Source organism: Peromyscus leucopus, chromosome 1, assembly GCF_004664715.2.
Source record: "Peromyscus leucopus breed LL Stock chromosome 1, UCI_PerLeu_2.1, whole genome shotgun sequence".
In the NCBI taxonomy this organism is placed as follows: domain Eukaryota; kingdom Metazoa; phylum Chordata; class Mammalia; order Rodentia; family Cricetidae; genus Peromyscus; species Peromyscus leucopus.
The window spans coordinates 123933146-123950831 of record NC_051063.1 but is presented as its reverse complement, the minus strand read 5'-3'; the positions used below and the strand labels follow the sequence as shown (position 1 = coordinate 123950831).

At 47.6% G+C, this 17686-nt stretch overlaps 1 protein-coding gene across 3 annotated transcripts in view; it reads right to left on the bottom strand.

Annotated features, from left to right (window-relative positions):
• Crtc3 (CREB regulated transcription coactivator 3) overlaps window positions 1-17686 on the bottom strand; it is a 110079-nt gene that overhangs the window by 10278 nt on the left and 82115 nt on the right. For 2 of the 3 annotated variants that reach the window (XM_028873767.2, XM_028873768.2), the window contains exons 7-10: window positions 16010-16045; window positions 11846-11931; window positions 10444-10493; window positions 3107-3324 (exon numbers count right to left, since the gene is read on the bottom strand). In XM_028873767.2, the coding sequence (XP_028729600.1) occupies window positions 3107-3324; window positions 10444-10493; window positions 11846-11931; window positions 16010-16045 (390 nt within the window). The remainder of the gene's footprint in view (window positions 1-3106; window positions 3325-10443; window positions 10494-11845; window positions 11932-16009; window positions 16046-17686) is intronic. The other variant, XM_028873769.2, reaches the window with a different exon arrangement.

Here is a 17686-nt window from a genome sequence, read left to right as displayed (position 1 = left end):
TGAGGCTACATAACCCTCGATTTGCAGCCCCTAGGGCATGTGCCCGTCACATGGCCTGGATCCTCCATGACCATCGGTAAACATGTCCCCACAGTCCACCTAGACCTCTTAGCCTTACAGTCCCTCACTCTTGGTTTTGGCCTCTTCATAAGCTGTCTGCTAACAGTGTTTCCAAACTCAGGGAAAAGATGTTTCTGACAGTCCTGTTCCTTTGAGGTGCAGCTAAGAGAAGAGTTCCAGGAAGCTGGGACCCCGTTCTGTGCCCCACTGGACTGTGGCACTCAGCTCAAGCCCAGACGGAATGACTCCATTCCGTGAACAAGAAAGTTGCTGCTGTTCCATGTATTTCAACAATGCCACAGCCATGGTTAGTTCAGTCCACCGCTCTTGTGCTAAAAGCTGAGAGGCAGAAATGTGTGTTTATGTTGATAAAAATTTGTGTGTGGGGGTCAGGATAGCTCAGTGGCAGAGCACTGGCCTGGACTTCTTGAGGTCCTAGGCAAAATCTCTAGTACCATGAGCAAAACCCAGCCAAACCAAAGCAGAAACAAGTAAGAATAGCCGCCTGCAATCCCAGCCCTTTGGGGGGTGGGGGGGTGGGGGAGAACCAGGAGTTCAGATCTGCTGGCTGGAGGCCAGCCAGGGACACGTGAGAATGTCTCAAAAAACCAAATGCTCAATAGGTAAAGGCCCTTGGTTCCTTGACTTCCCCGTGTGTACTGTGCTTGCATGTGCACACACGCCCACCAAGTAAAACTACAACAAAAAGCAAAACATTGATAAAAATTGTGGAAATGAAGAAATTACAAAATCAACTATTTTAGCTGGCAAAATTATGATGATTCAATTAAATTATTATTTTTTTTAATGGAGACAGGGCATCTATCAGGTAGACCAGGCCTGAGCAGAACCTGATTTGTAGCAGAGGATGACCTTGAACTGCTGGAATTCCTGCTTCTATGTCACAACTGCTTGGAAGGAGGCAGGTGTGGAACACCATACCTAATACAACATTACTAATTTTAAGACTGCTTATCTACTTAGTAGGTATGATGTGTGTGTGTATGGTAGCATACGAGCCATGGCGCACGTGGCGGTCAGAGGACAACTGTGTGGAGTCAGCTCTCTCCATCCACCTTTATGTAGTTTCTGAGGATTAAACTCCGGTGGCCAGGCTTGGCAACAAGCGCTTTTATCTACTGAGCCATTTCACAGGCTGAAACGTCCTTTCAGAGTTAGAAATGATGGTTACGGTAGACTCCTGATGGTTATCTCACCACTCAATCAATGAGAACAGGAGACCCAGGAGCTTGAATAGCAAGCAGAGCTGAAGGTCTGAACGCTGACTATAAAAGAAGCCTCCTTCAGAAAGAAAGCTCAAATATTTTTAAAAAACAAGTGCACCAGGCCTTTTAAGACAAGTAGCTCAGGCTGGCCTGGAACTCGTGATGCATCTGCCTCAGCTTTTTACATTTTTAGGATCTATACTTAAATATTTTCATGTGTAGGAATGCTTGCATACACACACACACACACACACACACACACACACACACACACACACATAAAAGCACCATGGGCATGCCTGGTGTTGGTGGAGGCGGAAAGACAGCATCAGATTCCCTGGAACTGGAGTTACAGGGGATTATGAGCCATCGTGTGGATGCTGGGAACTGAACCTGGGTTCTCTGCACAGAGTAGCAAGTGCTCTTAACCAATGGACCATTTCTGTCGTCTCTGTACCACACACTTTAAAGTGTGCATGACACTATGGAGCTAGACACTTATCTATGGTCTTCCGAATCAAGCGGTGTGTTCTGAAGAAGGTGATAGTCAATGACGGAACACAAGGTTTGGGCTAGAAGCAAGGGGTAAAGCCTACAGGTGGCAGCTTCCTCAAGACCCCAGGGAGCTATGGGGGATGTTGCTTTGTTTCAGTGACCCTGGGCATCATTGCTCACTGGGAATTCATCTGAAAGGGGACTTGCCCAGGCTGAGTCTAGAACTCTCAAAGGGTTTACGAGTTCATGTTGTGAAACAAATCAAAGAAACTCAGAGCTGAGAGGCTGGTGTCTTCTTAAAGAGTATCCCAGGTCCTCCAGGACATCTGGAAACACCCTGCATTCAAGACAGTGTCACGGTGAGTTTGCCCACGTGTAACTTGATTTCTAAAAACTCAAAACTCAGTCTTACGAAATAAAAGATGGTTTATTATTAGATGCCACCCCCTTCAAAAGCGAAACAAAAATACCTCCTAAAACAAAAATAAAGGTGGTCTCTGCAACCAGCTGTGCAAAATGGAATCCACGCTGCTCAGCAGAAGTGCCGTGGCACCTCTGGAGACAGGCAGGGAACCCTAGGGGCCACTCCCAGGTGGGCAGGCTCTGCTCTGCCTGCCGAGTCTCACTGAACCCAGAGTGGAAACCAGAAACCACTTCCTCCACCTACAGACTACCACCGAGGAAGCCTTCCAGATGGAACATTCCACAGCAGCGCCTCAACTGGGGCTGTACCACACCACCAGAGGAGGGATGTGCCGCCTGCTCTAGGTGGGACAGGAACAGTGTTGGTTCAACATGCAGTTCAACATGGTTCAAGCCTGCACAGCGACCCCACACTACAAGTGACACGACTCCAGCCAGCGCCACGTCCGTAAGCACTTGGATATTGTTGAACTGTAGTAGATTTCTACTTTAAGTATTTCATCATGCCCACTGTACATTTTCTAAAATTTTTGAAATCCAGTGGGGAACCGGGGAGAGCTAAGGAAATGGAGTAAATGATAATAATGATTAAAAGACCACCACGTGCCGATAAGAACTGCTAGCGTTGTTGGGTTGGCATGGAACAGCACCTGTCTCTACTCCCAAACGCTCTTTCCCAAGCTCTCTGCATACAGGGGCTTGTGCAGACAATGAAGAACGAGGAGCAGCTGAACTGTTCCGATGCTTGTCAGACAAGCAGAACTGGGACCCCAGAGCAGACACTAACCAGTCTGAAGGGCACTATCATATGTCACTGAGATGTGGTCACTGTCACCGAAAGATGCACCAAAGAGACACACCAGGGAACACGGCTAAGGCCCTTTCTACAGGGGAGTACTTACCAGAGGAGTTTCTTATGCCCAGGTGAGTCATAGCAGCTGGAAGATTGCCCACACTGTTCCCCACACTCATGCTACCAAAGAGGTGGTCGCTGGTGTCCAGAGAGGCTGGGAGGGGTGCTGAGTAGTGGAGGTTGGTGAGATCTGGTAATGACCCTCCGGTGTTCAGGGTCCCCAGGAACGGTGAGAGGCCGATGTTCTGGCCATTATGCGGAAAAGCACTAAAAGGAGGGAAGAAGGATTACTGTCTACAATGCGTTTGGCTGTTGGAGAATGGGACACACAGGATGCCCTTTCCACATCGGTGAATGCAGTCTCTGGAGACCCTGCCTCTCCTGAGAGTGCGGTCATCGGCTTATCCTTGCTCATGAAATGAGACAGATGACCTCACCTACGCTTCCCTGACGGGGTGTTCCCAGGCAGATTAGATGATGAGTGCTGAAAGTTCTCTCACTGCATAAAATGTGAGATACTATGGCATGTTTAGAGCTCTTTTTGCTACCTTTCTAAATTATTTTTGCTACCAAAATCACACAAAAAAGCAACTCTATACCTCCCAGGACATACTGTTTTGATTACATTTCCATAAACTTTAAAAACATAACAACTTTCATTTTTTAAAGATTTGCTTTATTTATGCTTATGTGTGTGCATGTGTGCACTCATGTGTGTGCACTCGAGCGCGCACGCGCGCACACACACACACACACACACACACACACACACACACACACAAGTGCATTGACAGAGGTGCAAGTGCCCTGGAAGGCCAGAAGAGAGTTGTGTTGGATAATAGTTTGTTTTTTGTTTTTGGTTTTTGTTTTTCGAGACCGAGTTTCTCTGTGTAGCTTTGGTGCCTTGTCCTGGAACTTGCTCTGTAGCCCAGGCTGGCCTCGAACGCACAGAGATCCTCCTGGTTCTGCCTCCCGAGGGCTGGGATTAAAGGTGTGTGCCACCGCTGCCAATTTCTTAACTGGTGCTTAATGGGGGAGGATCCAGCCCATTACATATGGGGCCATCCCTGGGCTGGTGGTCCCGGGTTCCATGAGAAAGCAGACTGAGCAAGCCAGTAAGCAGCACCCTCCATGGCCACTGCATCAGCTCCTGCCTCCAGGTTCCTGCCCTGCTTGAGTTCCTGCCCTCACTGCTTTTGAGGATGAACTGTTGTTATATGGAACTAAAACTAAGTGAAATAAACCCTTTCCTCCCCAAATTGCTTTTGGTCAAGGTGTTTCATCACAGCAATAGTAACCCTAACTAAGAAAGGGTGTTGGACCCCTAGAGCTGAAGTTACAAGTGGTTGTAGGTACCCATCCAGTCCTCTGTAGGAGTAAGCAGCAAGTGCTCTTTATCACTGAGCCATCTCTCCAGCCAAGTTTCCATAATCTTGAAAATAAGGAAAACATATTGCCATTCATTTATTAAAACCACTGACTGGTCATTGTGTGCCAGGCCCAAGGCAGGCCCAGGAGGTACGATGAGCAAGTGAGGTGTATGCTCATGGTCGGGTTTGCCTTTGACATTTGCACAGCGGGGGAAGGGGTGCAAGCTGCCAATGGAAGGTAGCGTTGCATCTGATTTCATCTCTCTGTGTGGAGGGGGTGGGGAGCGCGTACATGCAGAGGCCAGCTAGGGTGTCAGGCGTTCTGCTCAATGACTCTACTTTATTCCTTTGAGACAGGGTCTCTCTCTGGAGCTGGAACGAGGCTGGAAGCCAGCAAAACCCAGGAATCCTCCTGTCTTCACTCCCAAAAGCAGTGGGGCTATAGGCATGTGTGCAGCCACACCCAGCGTTTCCCGAGGAGACTGGGAATCTAAATTCAGCTTTCACAGCCGAGGCTCTTCCCCACTGAGCCTTCTCCCAGCCCCTGCTTAACCTTCCGAAGTTATGAAGCAAAGATCAAACTCACGTCTTGACAAAGCATACATTTATAGTAGCTGGGGTTCAAACGTAGACTTCGTAGACTCTTGGAATCCTGCACTAGCACACACACTGGGACAGCCAGCCCAATCCTCAGTCCATATTTCCTTTTCCTACCCAGCCCTGGTTTGCACCGGAAGGCAGGTATGTGGACATCCCACATACGTGTGTACTGTGGGTCCCTGCAGACCCCTGGACTCTGTGCAGTTCGGGAGTGGGCCCTCTAAAGGACAAGGCTCCTGAGTCCTCGTATGCGGGAATCATATGCTTGGAGTCATAGATGGGGCGGCACGATGATCAAGCAGGCAACTGCAATACGGTAGGAAGCGTGCTGTGCTGGGAGTCACTAGGGTGGTCAACCAAGAGGTACAAGCAAAACCAGGCACAAAAGCTGGAGATGCCAAAGACGGGAGAGTTGTAGCGAGGAAGGCTTTGCTAGGCATGACACAGGGCTCGGGGAACCTCAAGATGCTTGGTGTGGCTGGGGTCAGGGCAAGTAGTACAGGAGGTGAGGGATGAAGTGGGAGGGGCGGGAGGGGAGGAAACGCAGGGAAGATGCTGCTGGGATGAGTCAGTCTGGGACTATAGGAGAGAGGGAGCCAAGTGCAAACTGGAGATGCTGCTGTGGGCACAGTGGGAAAGACTCAAGGGGACAGAGGGTGTCCTGTCCACAGATGGAGCAGGAAGCTCTTGCAGTGACCCAGCCTGGTCCAGGACAGAGCCGTGTGGCTGAAGAGACAGGAAGAGCTGAAGCAAAGCGCATGAGCCAGAGCAGGAGAAGGACTGATTCACTTAACACAGCACACAGTGTGGAGCAGTGACCGGGTGCGACAACTGGCCTCGGGGCCTGGGGGAGACCCCGACAAAGAATGGTCCTAAAGAGTGCAACTTAGGAATCGAACCTACTCCTACAACCTAATCCAACAAAGCCTAATGGTATCTAGAAGGGAGGGAGTGACCAGCAGATGGGTGGAGGCTTCTGGAGGCACGGGAAGCTAAGTTTGAAAGCTGAAGAATTCAGGTGCGTTAGGCAGGAAAACCATTTCAGGCGTAGGTCAAAGCAGGGGCAAAAGGGAGGCCTGAAGCACACGGTATGTCTAGGAACCATGAAGACTGATGACCACTGAGGGTTAAGTGTAGGAGGGCGGGAGGTGATGGAGGTGGGACTGGAGAAGCGGGCATAGGACCCCAGGCTGGCAGAGTGCTGAGGGCAAGGACACCAGGGGAAATTTTCCTAGAATGGTTTCGGGGACAGACCTGGGAGGCAAAGAGCAGATCCTGGAGGCAAAGGGGCAACCAGTAACTTTGCTGAGTTATCCAACCGGAGCATGCAATGACATGGGAACATGGGAACGGAGAAGCGGGGATGGATGCTGGAGGTATCTGGCCTGGGGTAGCCACTCACTGAGACGGGGGCCACTAGACCCGATGATAGACTGGGGGAAGGGCAGGAAGAGGAGTGAGAGCATAAATCCTATCTTAGATACTTAACTTTGGCTGCACAGGAGGACATGCAATTGGGATGTCCATCACTGGGGGGTGCCCTAGAGGAGATTACTCATAGTCTAGTGGAATACTGAAATAATGGAAGCAGAAGCTGGGCTTCTTTCAAAAAGTGTGGCTGGCTGGAGATGGGGCTCAGGAACTGTGGAATAATCTTTTTGAACACTGTGAGAATGTATATACTCTCATTGGTTAATAAAGAGCTAAGCAGGATTTTCAGGGCAGAGAGAACACTGAGAAGAAGGAAGTTGGAGTCTCAGGGGTTGCAAGGAGATGCAGAGAAGGAGGAGATGTACTTGCCATACTGAAATAAGGTACTGAGCCATGTGGAAGAACATAAGATAGAAATATGGGTTAATTAAAGCCGTAAGAGTTAGTTAGTAACAAGCCTAAGCTATCAGCTGAGCATTTATAATTAACAATAAGTCTCTGTGTGGTTATCTGGGAGCCAGCTGTGGGACAGGGCTGACTTCCGGGACACAGAAAAAGTCAGCTTACACTCAGGAGTTAAGTGCACTGGTTGCCCAGATGACCCAAGTTTGCCAGCACCTACATGGTGGCTCAGAACCATCTGTAACTCCAGTTCCAGAGAATATGATGATGCCCTCTTTTAGCCTACAACACATGGCACACACATGGTACACAGACATACATGCAGGCAAAACACCTGTACACATAAAATTGTGTGTGTGTGTGTGTGTGTGTGTGTGTGTGTGTGTGTGTGAGAGAGAGAGAGAGAGAGAGAGAGAGAGAGAATTCTAGACATCAGAAGGAACATTGGGTAGTGGAGAGAGGTCTCAGAGAAGCCAATGCAGCAGAGGGCCAGGAAATGGAAGCAATCCACCTTGATCAAGAAGGTGTCCTGATGGAGAAGAGGCTGGGGAGAAGGAAGCTGTGGGAAGTGTCAGCAGCAGAAGGAAGCCGAGTGTGTATTCCTTAACAGCCTCTTCTCTTTGTAAAAGGAACCGGGCGAGGCTAACTGAAGGAGCTAGGGAGAACCTGGCAGTGGACGGAGTCAGGTGGACGAGTGAGGAAGAAAGGCTGCCGGAAGAAAACAACACGAAAACCTTATCTTCAGATGGCCGGATGTGTGGAACTGGCTACAGGGCCAAGATCAGGCACTAGAACATAAAACTGAGACAGTGGAGTGGCTCACTCAAGAGCAGGTGGGCCTCCTGTGTCAGCAGGCAGGAATAAAGGCTGAGACAGGCACAACAGTGGCCAGGTGGGTTGAGGACACCAGCAAAGAGGGAGACAGTGATGTGACCAATGTGAGCCTGGCCATTAGTGACATCAAAACAAGTCTGTAGTTGAGAGAAATACAGACATACAGACGGCTACTTCCTGAATGTTGCTACAATCACTCCGGTCCCCACTAGATCTGACGGAAGGCGAGCAATGTTCCTCCTGGTTCAGATCTCTCCAGTGAATTGAGTCTAGGTGTGCTCTAACTACAGTCCCCTTACGCTCACCTGGGTCTTCGCAGGTGCTGTTCTCTCTGCCTGCCGGGTCCCTCAGGCCCTTTCTTCAGGCTGGATTCTGTCACCATTTCCCTATCAATGTCCACCTCCCCGCTGTGTTCCTCTGAGTTACCTGCTGCCTCCTATGTGTGTCTCTGGAACACTGGCTCTTTACAAGCAGGGACTGACCTGTTCTGTTCACTGTTGGATCTGGTGCCTACAATTAGGAGTCAATAACCATCCGCATGAACAGAACACTGATGGAATGCTATCGTTACCATAAAAGCAAGAAGGCAACTTCCTTTACGTAGCAGATACTAGCTCCAGAGCTCTCCAGGGTTAACAGATTGCAGCCCCAGTTCTACGACGTAAGGCATTGGAGCCTGGAGTGTTGATTGGTCTAGGTGCCAGCCAAGACACGCTTTTAGCTAATTCATTATTATGTGTATGTGAGTGGTGAGTGGTGTGTGGTGTGTGGTGTGAGTGGTATGTGGGTGCATGCACAGAGGCTGGAGGAGGAGGCTGGCTGTCCTGCATTAAATCATTCTCTGCCTTGTTTCCTTGACACTCTCTCACTGAACCCGAAACTAGGCTGGTGGTCAGCAAGTCCCAGCAATCCTCATGTTTCCACCCCTTCCACAGTGCTGGATGCACACAACCATGCTCAGTTTCTTACATGGGTACCAGGGATTTGAACTCAGATCCTTATGCTTGCATAGAGAGCTCTCTTACCCTCAGAGTCCTCTCCTTAGTCCTCCCTCCCCCATTTTTTTTTAGACAGGGTATTAATTATCCCAGGCTGGCCTCAAACTTGCAGAGGATGACCGCACACTTCAGCTCTTCCTGCACTCACCTCTGGAATGCTGGGACTGCAGATGTGCACAGTCATACCTAGTTCATACAGTGCTGGGGATGGGACCATGGCTTTGCGCATGCTGGGCAAGCACTCTGCTAACTGAGCTACAATCCTAGCTCCCAATGTTTTGGGTTTTTAAAACTCTTGGCCCTGTCTGTAGGAAGGTCCTGCATCTCTGGATGGGCTGGTCTCTTTGTCCTGTCATGTTCCTAGATTTCTGTTGTTCTAAAGAGGTCAATTCTCTTCTCATTTCTGTGGGCTATTAATTACAGGAGTTTATATTTAACTGACCAAAACAGCATTCCAAGCTGTGGGCACTCAATGCCCTGACACACTGCTGTGAAACCATGGGAGAGTTGGTGAAACACTATTTAGGAGTGGCCTGAAGTTAGTTTAATTTACCCACAGATCCTTTAAAATGGGTGTTCGTGTCAAGGTAGATCATGAAAAGGTCTCATTTTCAAATCACACTGTTTTGGTCCTAGGAAGACTTGCTGTTCCTCAGCTGGCTTTGGTCCCACGCTCTGGGACTATGCTGAGACTGCAGCAAAGGCCATGCAGCTTTTTCTCACAGCTCTCTTAGGACGCTGTCCAGCCGAGGGGTCCTCCCCATGAAGGGTGCACAGATCATCCAGCTGTTTCAAAGGCTGGGGGAACTGTGCCCCCCTTAACAGTAGTCTGTTGGGGTCCCCAATTGAGTCACCTACACCAGCCTCCTTTTGGGTGTCAATACCCAGGCTTCACGACCGTTTCTGTCTCCTTAATCTCCCTTATTCTCATCTTCCTCACAAACTTGTTACATCTGTTTGTACCACAAGTATTTTATGTGTTTTAACAATCTATGCAAAATCTTTTAGGGAGTATATCTGTATGTTACAAAATCCATTTATTAAGCTGGGTGTGGTGGCACACACTTTTAATCTCAGCACTTGGGAGGCAGGTACAGACTGATTTCTGTGAGTTCAAGGGCAGCCTAGTCTACATAGTGAATTCAAGGTCAGCCAGGGTTACATAATGAGACTCCTACCTCAAAACAAACAAACAACCCCCCAAAACAAATAATAAACATTAATTAATAAATAGTGCCATAGACTCATTTTAAATTGTAACTCTTACTATTCATCCTTTTCTAAAGTTGTAGTGAAATACACATACCATACCATAATTTTGCTCCTATGACCATTTTTGCACTTCATAGCTCAGAAGCATTAAGTACATTCATGGAACTTTTTTTTTTTTTAATCAACTTCTATGTAGCCATCCAAGTTAACTGATGGTTTCCTTTCCTGTCAACTGATGCCCATGGCCTGCCCTGGGCTCCAATGGACACGTGCACACTTGTATTTCTACCAGGTAGGTTCTGTGTGTGCCCAGAGTCAATTGGGCTATTCTTAAACACATTTATGGTGGTTTTATTGGCTTTGGCAGTTATATAATGGAACTGCCTCAAATACATGAACTATATGTACCAAAAGAGAACAGCTATTTTTATGCAAATGCAGTTAACTTGGGTTTATAGAGAGCAAGTTATAGTTCCCAGTTCTGTGACAAAGCAGAGAAGACTCTCTCAAGAACCTCTAGCAGAAGGAACATTACTTACTTGCCGCCCCCAACATCACAGGATCGAGGACGCCCAGACAGAGACTGGATCTGGGAAGAGACAAAGAAAGCTGGACTTATTCAATGCATAGCCAAATTCAAAGGTTTGAAAAGTGGGGATCTGAGCATCCTAGTTAGAGCCAGTGACAGACAGAACAGGCCAAGGGCATCTTCACAGAGCACCCACAGAAGTTTGGGGAGTTTAAAAGTTCTTAACTTCCCAGTCAAAAGAGAAGTATAACATTAACATATTTTCTTGATTCCTTATTAATTTGTCTTTGAGTGAAATGGTTATTTCCCTCAAAGAGGCAAATGTTTTGCACATTCAGATTTTAAATATTTCTTTTCAAATGGCAAGGGAGAAAAAGAAGAAAATGAAAAAGCAAAACAGGGCAATGAAGGAGGGAATGAATGTCCAGGAAAAGGACAATCTAATTAGAATGTAAACTGGTGGGGGACAGGGACGGATACTGCAAGCCACAGGACCAAGGGGACAGCTCATCTCTCTACAGAGAGCAGCTCCAGGCACTTGGACACCTGCATACCCATTTTCTGTCTTCTACAAACAGGTCTCCAAAACCACCTTTCACAGCCAAGAGGGCAGAGAGCTGTTTAGATGTGTGGATTTTAGTTCTTAGTTCTTTCAGGTCCCTCAAGAGAAAACATCAGCTACATATCTTGCTTTTATAGAACCCTTTCAGGACCACCCTAATGCTAACAGACTGGGGTAGACTTGATGGGGGAGAAGGAGCAGGACCCTGATAGACAGGACAGTGAGGCCCAGAGACCAAACAACCAGCTACATCTGAGCATCATCAGGCACTGGAAGGAGGGACTTTTCTCTCACAACAGTTGCTCTGCAGAAAGAGAGGCCAGGCTTAGCCGGGGGCCTCCCTCTCCTCAGCGGGCGGGCGGGCAGGCGAGGTTTACACAGTGAGGTGGAGGCCAGCAGGAGGACTTTAGATACTAAGATTGAAGCTCAGAGAAATCATAGTAAACAGATGACTCATCACCTGCTGCCTCTCAGAGCTCGGGTCAAAGGCCTTTGCTTTCAGAAAGGATCATCTGGCAGGACAGCAATTCTCAACTGGAGCTGGAGAGTGGCTCCAAGCAGAGATGTCTGCCTTTTCGTGCCAGCTCTCCATGTTTCTGACCGGGAAAGGTCCGGTAGCTTACCAGTTTTCTTTTGAGAATCAGTGAATTCACACGAAAGCAAGGAAGCCACAGACCACGGTACTAGCTCACCACTACGAGCATGATTCTGTTTGGAACAGCATCCCTGGCTATGGCTTGCCAGTCTCGGGGTCCAGCCAAATCCTCTCTTCCCTTCCCCTAGTTCTGGTTTCTGCCTCTGCAAGGCAGACAGCCAGGGTGATGACTGCACCCGAGGACTGCTCACCCACCTCCTTGGTCTCCCACAGTTGTTTAGGCAGTGGCTTCGGAACATTTAACAGATTCTCTTCTTTCAACGGACCAGGGAAAGATGCTACTAAAAGAGAGAAGAAGCACATTCACTGAACTAAAATTAGCCACCTGACTTTTGGCCAAACAATTAGCTTAATTTAAAAGTGCTGGGGCAGAGCGGGGGTGGGGGTGGAGGTGGGGGTGTTGCAAACCTTTAATCCCAGCACTCAGGAGGCAGAGGCAGGTGGATCTTTGTGAATCTGAGGCCAGCCTGCTCTACATAGGAAGTTCCAGGACAGCTAGGGCTACATAGAAAGACCCTGTCTCAAAAGGTGGGAAAAAAAGCTGACGGTGACGCACCCCTTTAATCTCAGCACTGGTGAGGCAGAGGCAGGCAGATTTCTAAGTTTGAGGCCAGCCTGGTCTACAGAGTGAGTTCCAGGACAGCCAGGATTACACAGAAAAACCCTGCCTCAAAAAAACAAACAAACTAAAATAAAAAGAAAAAAAGAAAAGAAAACTATTTAAAAGTAGTTCTTAGCATTTAGGGCTGGCTGCCCTGGAACCTGCCATGTAGTCCAGGCTGACCTCAGACTTGCAGCTACCCACCTGCCTTTGTCTATCAAGTGGTGGGATTACAGGCATGTGCCACACTGCCTAGTGAACAGGATTTCTTTAGCAAACATTTACTTTTTACATACTCTTTTTTCTTAATATTGTATTATTTTGTGTATGGATATTTTGCCTACATGTGTCTGTATACTACTTGAATGCCAGCGTCCTTGGAGGCTAGAAGAGGGCATCAGATCCCATGGAACTAGTTATAGATGATTATGAGCTACCCTGTGGGAGCTAGGAATCAAACCCAGGTCCTCTGGCAGTGCTCTTAACCACTGAGCCATCTCTCCAGCCCCTTTATCAAATATTTATTGATAGTCCCCTGGGAAGTTGCTTTGTGTGTCATTGTGGGGGTTGAAGAAACAATTAAGAAACAGATTCAAATTTGAGACAGTCTATAAACTAGCCAGGGGACGAAGGCAACACACTTATGACAGTCATTAAGACTGAAGGAAGCCCAGGAGAGTAATGCATCCTCGCTTCAGAGCAGAGCAGAGAAGAATATCAAGGCTTTGGAGCTGGGTGGGCTGGGCTCCCTTCAGAGACACAGCAAAGGGCATTCAAGCAAGAGCGTCCAGGAAAAGTAAAAGGCCTCGAGAAGAGACGGTGCCTACCACCAGCCAGGGTGCTCTTTGTATGTGGACTACAGTCCAGGTAAAGGAGAGTGACAGGAAATAAAATGCACAGGCATGAGACCAGGCCAGGGCCCTGTGGGCATGAGAAAAGATAAGGAAGAACACACACACACACACACACACACACACACACACACACACACCGATAAAGAAAGGATGAAATAAAGGAAACAACAGATGAAGAGGTGGGTTGGGGAGGTGGCTCGGTGGGTAGAGAGTGCTTGCCCTGTAAGAGTGAGGACCAGAGTTTGAATCCCCAGAATCCATGTAAACCAGGTAGGCATGCAGCTGCCTGTAATCCCAGGGCGTCAGGGAAGGGACCGGGGCTCCTTGCTCCTGGAGCAGGCTTGGCTAGCTACCTTAGTCTAAATCAGCAAGTGCTGGATTCAACAGCTCTCCTTCCTCAGTGAGTGGAGAGTAATCAGGGAAGATACCCAACTCTGGGCTTCCACATGAATGTGCATGTATGTGCAAGTGCCCTCCAAGGTGTCCACATACAGTACGCATGCACGCACGCACGCACGCATGCACACAAATGGAGAATAGAAACAACGTATGGAAATCAGTGGCAGTGAAACCACTTGGTAAATGCTGGGATGGGGAATAAGGAAGGACTGATAATCACCAGGCACATTTCGCTGAGCAGCTGACGGGGTTCTAATGGGTCTTTAATGTTACAGGATGACCTGGCTCTACCTGAAGGGACTGTTCCTCGGCTGTGATAACACTCTCAGCCATACCAATGAAAGCAAGAAGGCGGGCTAAGCCACAGACCAAGTGAAGGCTTTTTGTTCTCAGACACAGACCAGAGGTCAAAGGCGAGCTCTGAGGAACTATGTGATCTAATGTCAGGAAGATTATTCAACAGCAGACCCTGGAGACTGCTTGGAATGAGGGATGTTGCAGGGTTCTGGGACTGCATGGCTCCACTGTGACTGTCTTGCCTGTCCTGCCCTTGGCCCACATAAGATGAGTAACAGACCCCAGGAAGTCACTTAAAAGTGAGATCAAAGCTAGGCATGTTGGCATAAGCCACAGTTCCAGCATGTAGGAAGTAGAGGCAAGAGGATCAGGGTTCAGTGCTAGCCTGGGCTACATGATACCATATCTCAAAGAACAAACAATAATACAAGGGCCAAAATTTCAGAATGAATTCCGAGAAAATGGTTAAAATAAACACACCTCTGAGTTTCCTTTTCTTTGCAAGTTAATAAAACTTAGGAAATAATTACAACTGTGGACTTCCCGAATTAACTACCAGTGGCTGGCACAGCACCAACATACAGTGCTCATCATGGCTAACCCAGCGCCAGTGAAACATGTCACTTCTGCTGAGACAACCAGACTTTATCAGCATGCCTCCGTGTCTCTCAGTCCTGAGAGTCACACCCTCACTCTCCTTCTCCCCTTTTCTTCCTCCTTTTAGTTTGTTCCCCTTTATGTACTGCTAAGGATGGGCCTGACAAGTCCTACGTTCCCTCGCTGAGCACCCCAGATAGATTACTCTCTTTTGAAGAGGGTATTTTGTCTATGTTCTTGTGGGCTCTCTCTAATCATGAATATGAATGCTTCAGAGATGTAAGCCCCACGAGGCTCTAAGACTGTTCTACTTCTGGACGATGTTTAACAGACAGTGCCTGGGACATGCAGATCCACAGGGACTCTCCACAACGGGGAGACAGGAGCAATGGCTTTGTGAGCCTTTATGGTTCAAAGCAGGGGGAGAACAAGGATAACTATGTGCTCTGAAGCTTCTGAAGGAGCTAAGCAAGGCGGCCTCATGACTCAAGGCCCAGAAGAGATCAGTCACAGGACTGTGATTGGGACAGGCCACGGTGCCTCAACAGGTTGTTTCCTTGAGGAATTCATTGTTGTGGTTTCCTTCCATGTACAAGGTTTGTTGGGAATTCTTCAAAGAATTAACAGAGAATGGCCCTGAAGCAATTTCTTCATTTCTACCTTGAATGATCAGATGGATCAGTTTCAAGTTTTTATGATTTTATTTAACATCTAAAGTGGTCCGCTCAGAAAAGGAGTGTTCAGGGTGATGTCAGAGGGCTCCACCTCTCATGCAAGTGCTCCTTGCTTATCATATTCTCCACAAGCCTGGCCTCTGGGACATACACACTAATTTAGCCATTCAGCTGATTCAGATTATGAAAATTACACCTCAGCTTATAAAGATCTAAGAGTGCCAGGTATTAAATGACTAAAGGAACAGGTTTGGATCCCCATTTGCTGATGGTTTTCAGTTTCATTTCAGCAGATCGCTAGCATGATTTTAACTGGCTTTACAAAGTCCAGTGTCTTCTGCAAAATGCATAATTCGATCTTATAATAAATTTGCACTTACTTTTCTTTTTTTTGAGACAGGATCTCATGTATCCCAGGCTAGTCTCAAGCTCTATATGTAGCCAAGGCTATCCCTGAACTTCCGGTCCTCCTGCCTCCACCTCCCAGGTGGAGGATTACAGTTTACAACCTGCTTGGTTTACTTGGTGCTGGAGAGAGAACTCTGGACTGCAGCATGCATGCCGAGCAGTCCACCTGAGTCACAGCCTTGGTGCACACTGGCACGCTCCTTGCCCTGCTATCAGGTCTACCAATTACTCACAGTGACTTCTAAATGGGCCGAGGCAGTGTTGGGGAAAGGCAGAGGAACAACGGGTTAAGTACTCGATTAATTCACGTTTTCATGTGGCTGCAACTCTTGCTTCCTTGCACAACCTTGTGACTGTGGCACTGAGGGGACTTGGGTAACAAGGGACCATTGTAATCTAGTCACACATTTCCTCTCTCGTGGCTTTGATCGTGTTTGGCTAATTTTCTTTGAGCATCTCAGATAAGTAATCTAAGCAACAGTTGTGAGCCTTCACATGAATGACTGTCAACCCCAACATCTGCTCATACCTTCCCCATGGCCATCATTTTCTCCATCACAGAAACCTGGTAGAAAAGAGAAGAAAAAGAAAAACACTTTTATACGTGATGCTCTCATTTACTAATGCATTAGAATAACTTTCTGATGTGAAATATAATTTTGAAAATTCTAAAGCAGTTTTGACAATGCTCATTCCAGGTGCTTTAGCATTCACACTACAAACAGACGCAGTTATTCTGAGTCTAGAGCTGCTTTTCCTTTAAAGTGTCTTTAACTGTTCTTGCTGATCCTGTTTCAAGAGAACAGCGGTTGACAGTCTGAGAAATAATTGAAGGCAGTCTATCTTCAAAATACAAAGCAAAAACTTTGCTTTGTCACACCTCCAAATGTGTCATCCTAGGGGAGGGCAGGTAGCCTGGAACCCGAGTCACTGTCCTGACACTTACCATGGGTGGAGGTTCCATGATGGACACGGTGACATATTCTGGGTTTTTTTTTTTTTTTTTTGGTTTTTTGAGACAGGGTTTCTCTGTGTAGCTTTGTGCCTTTCCTGGAACTCACTTGGTAGCCCAGGCTGGCCTCGAACTCACAGAGATCCGCCTGCCTCTGCCTCCCGAGTGCTGGGATTAAAGGTGTGCTCCACCACCTCCCGGCATATTCTGGATTCTTACACGAGTTGTTTTAAAAAATACCTATCTAGAGTCTAAGCCAAGATAAGGGTATATATGACAGCTATTCACAAAGATTTTTAAAAGCTGGTTTGGAATCAGTCCTGACTGAATGAAGAGCTATGAAGTATGCTTCAGATGACTGTGCGGAGTCCCTTCAGCACCTAGCTAAACTAAAGAGCTACCCCTCAGAGCAATCAATTACACCAAGTGAGTTTTCAGCAGAGACTCGGATACAATTTTAAGTCTAAGCCTTTAAACACAGCTCAGCTTAGGTAAGTTTCTAGATGAAATGGTTAAACCATAAACTAACCCAGTTAGTCTATAAAACTTAAAATACCTGATAATCATTCATTCAACAGTTCCTGCAGTTTGTGAGAGGGTTGGGGCAGGTGGTGCAGGACAGACAGGAAGAGGGACAGATGGACACTAACAGTTCCCAAGGGTGCCAAGAGCTCAGTAGTTAAGCATACTCACAAAACGCAGGCTTTCTCCCAGGCCCCCAGAAAACAGAATCTAAATTAGTGGTTGAAAACTATTTTAGTGCATCTACAAGACCACTAGGGTAATTTTTTTTTTCTTTTTGGTTTTCTGAGACAGAGTTTCTCTATGTATTCCTGACTGTCTCAGAACTCTCTCTGTGGACCAGGGTGGCCTCGAACTCACAGAGATCTGCCTGCCTCTGCTGGGATTAAAGGCGTGAGCCACGCTGGGTGTAAATTTGTTAAGATGAGGATTCCTGGACCCAACCTTTAAAGATGTTGATGCAGAAGGAATGTGAATTGCAAGTCACTCAACAGCAGACAGAGTGCTCACCGAGCATGCTGAGGCCATGGATTTGAGCCCAGCACCACAAAGAAAGAAAAAAGAGAAAAGAAAAAGCAAAGGAGAAAAGCCAACTGGCCAAGTTGCACAGAGCTGGACAAGCGGCTACTAATCAGTCTGTGATTTAGCACTCTAGGGAAAGGCCGTGTGGCCAGGAGGCCATCAGAAAATGCAGTGCACAGGGACAAAGGCAGCGCTCCAGAGTCAGCACTG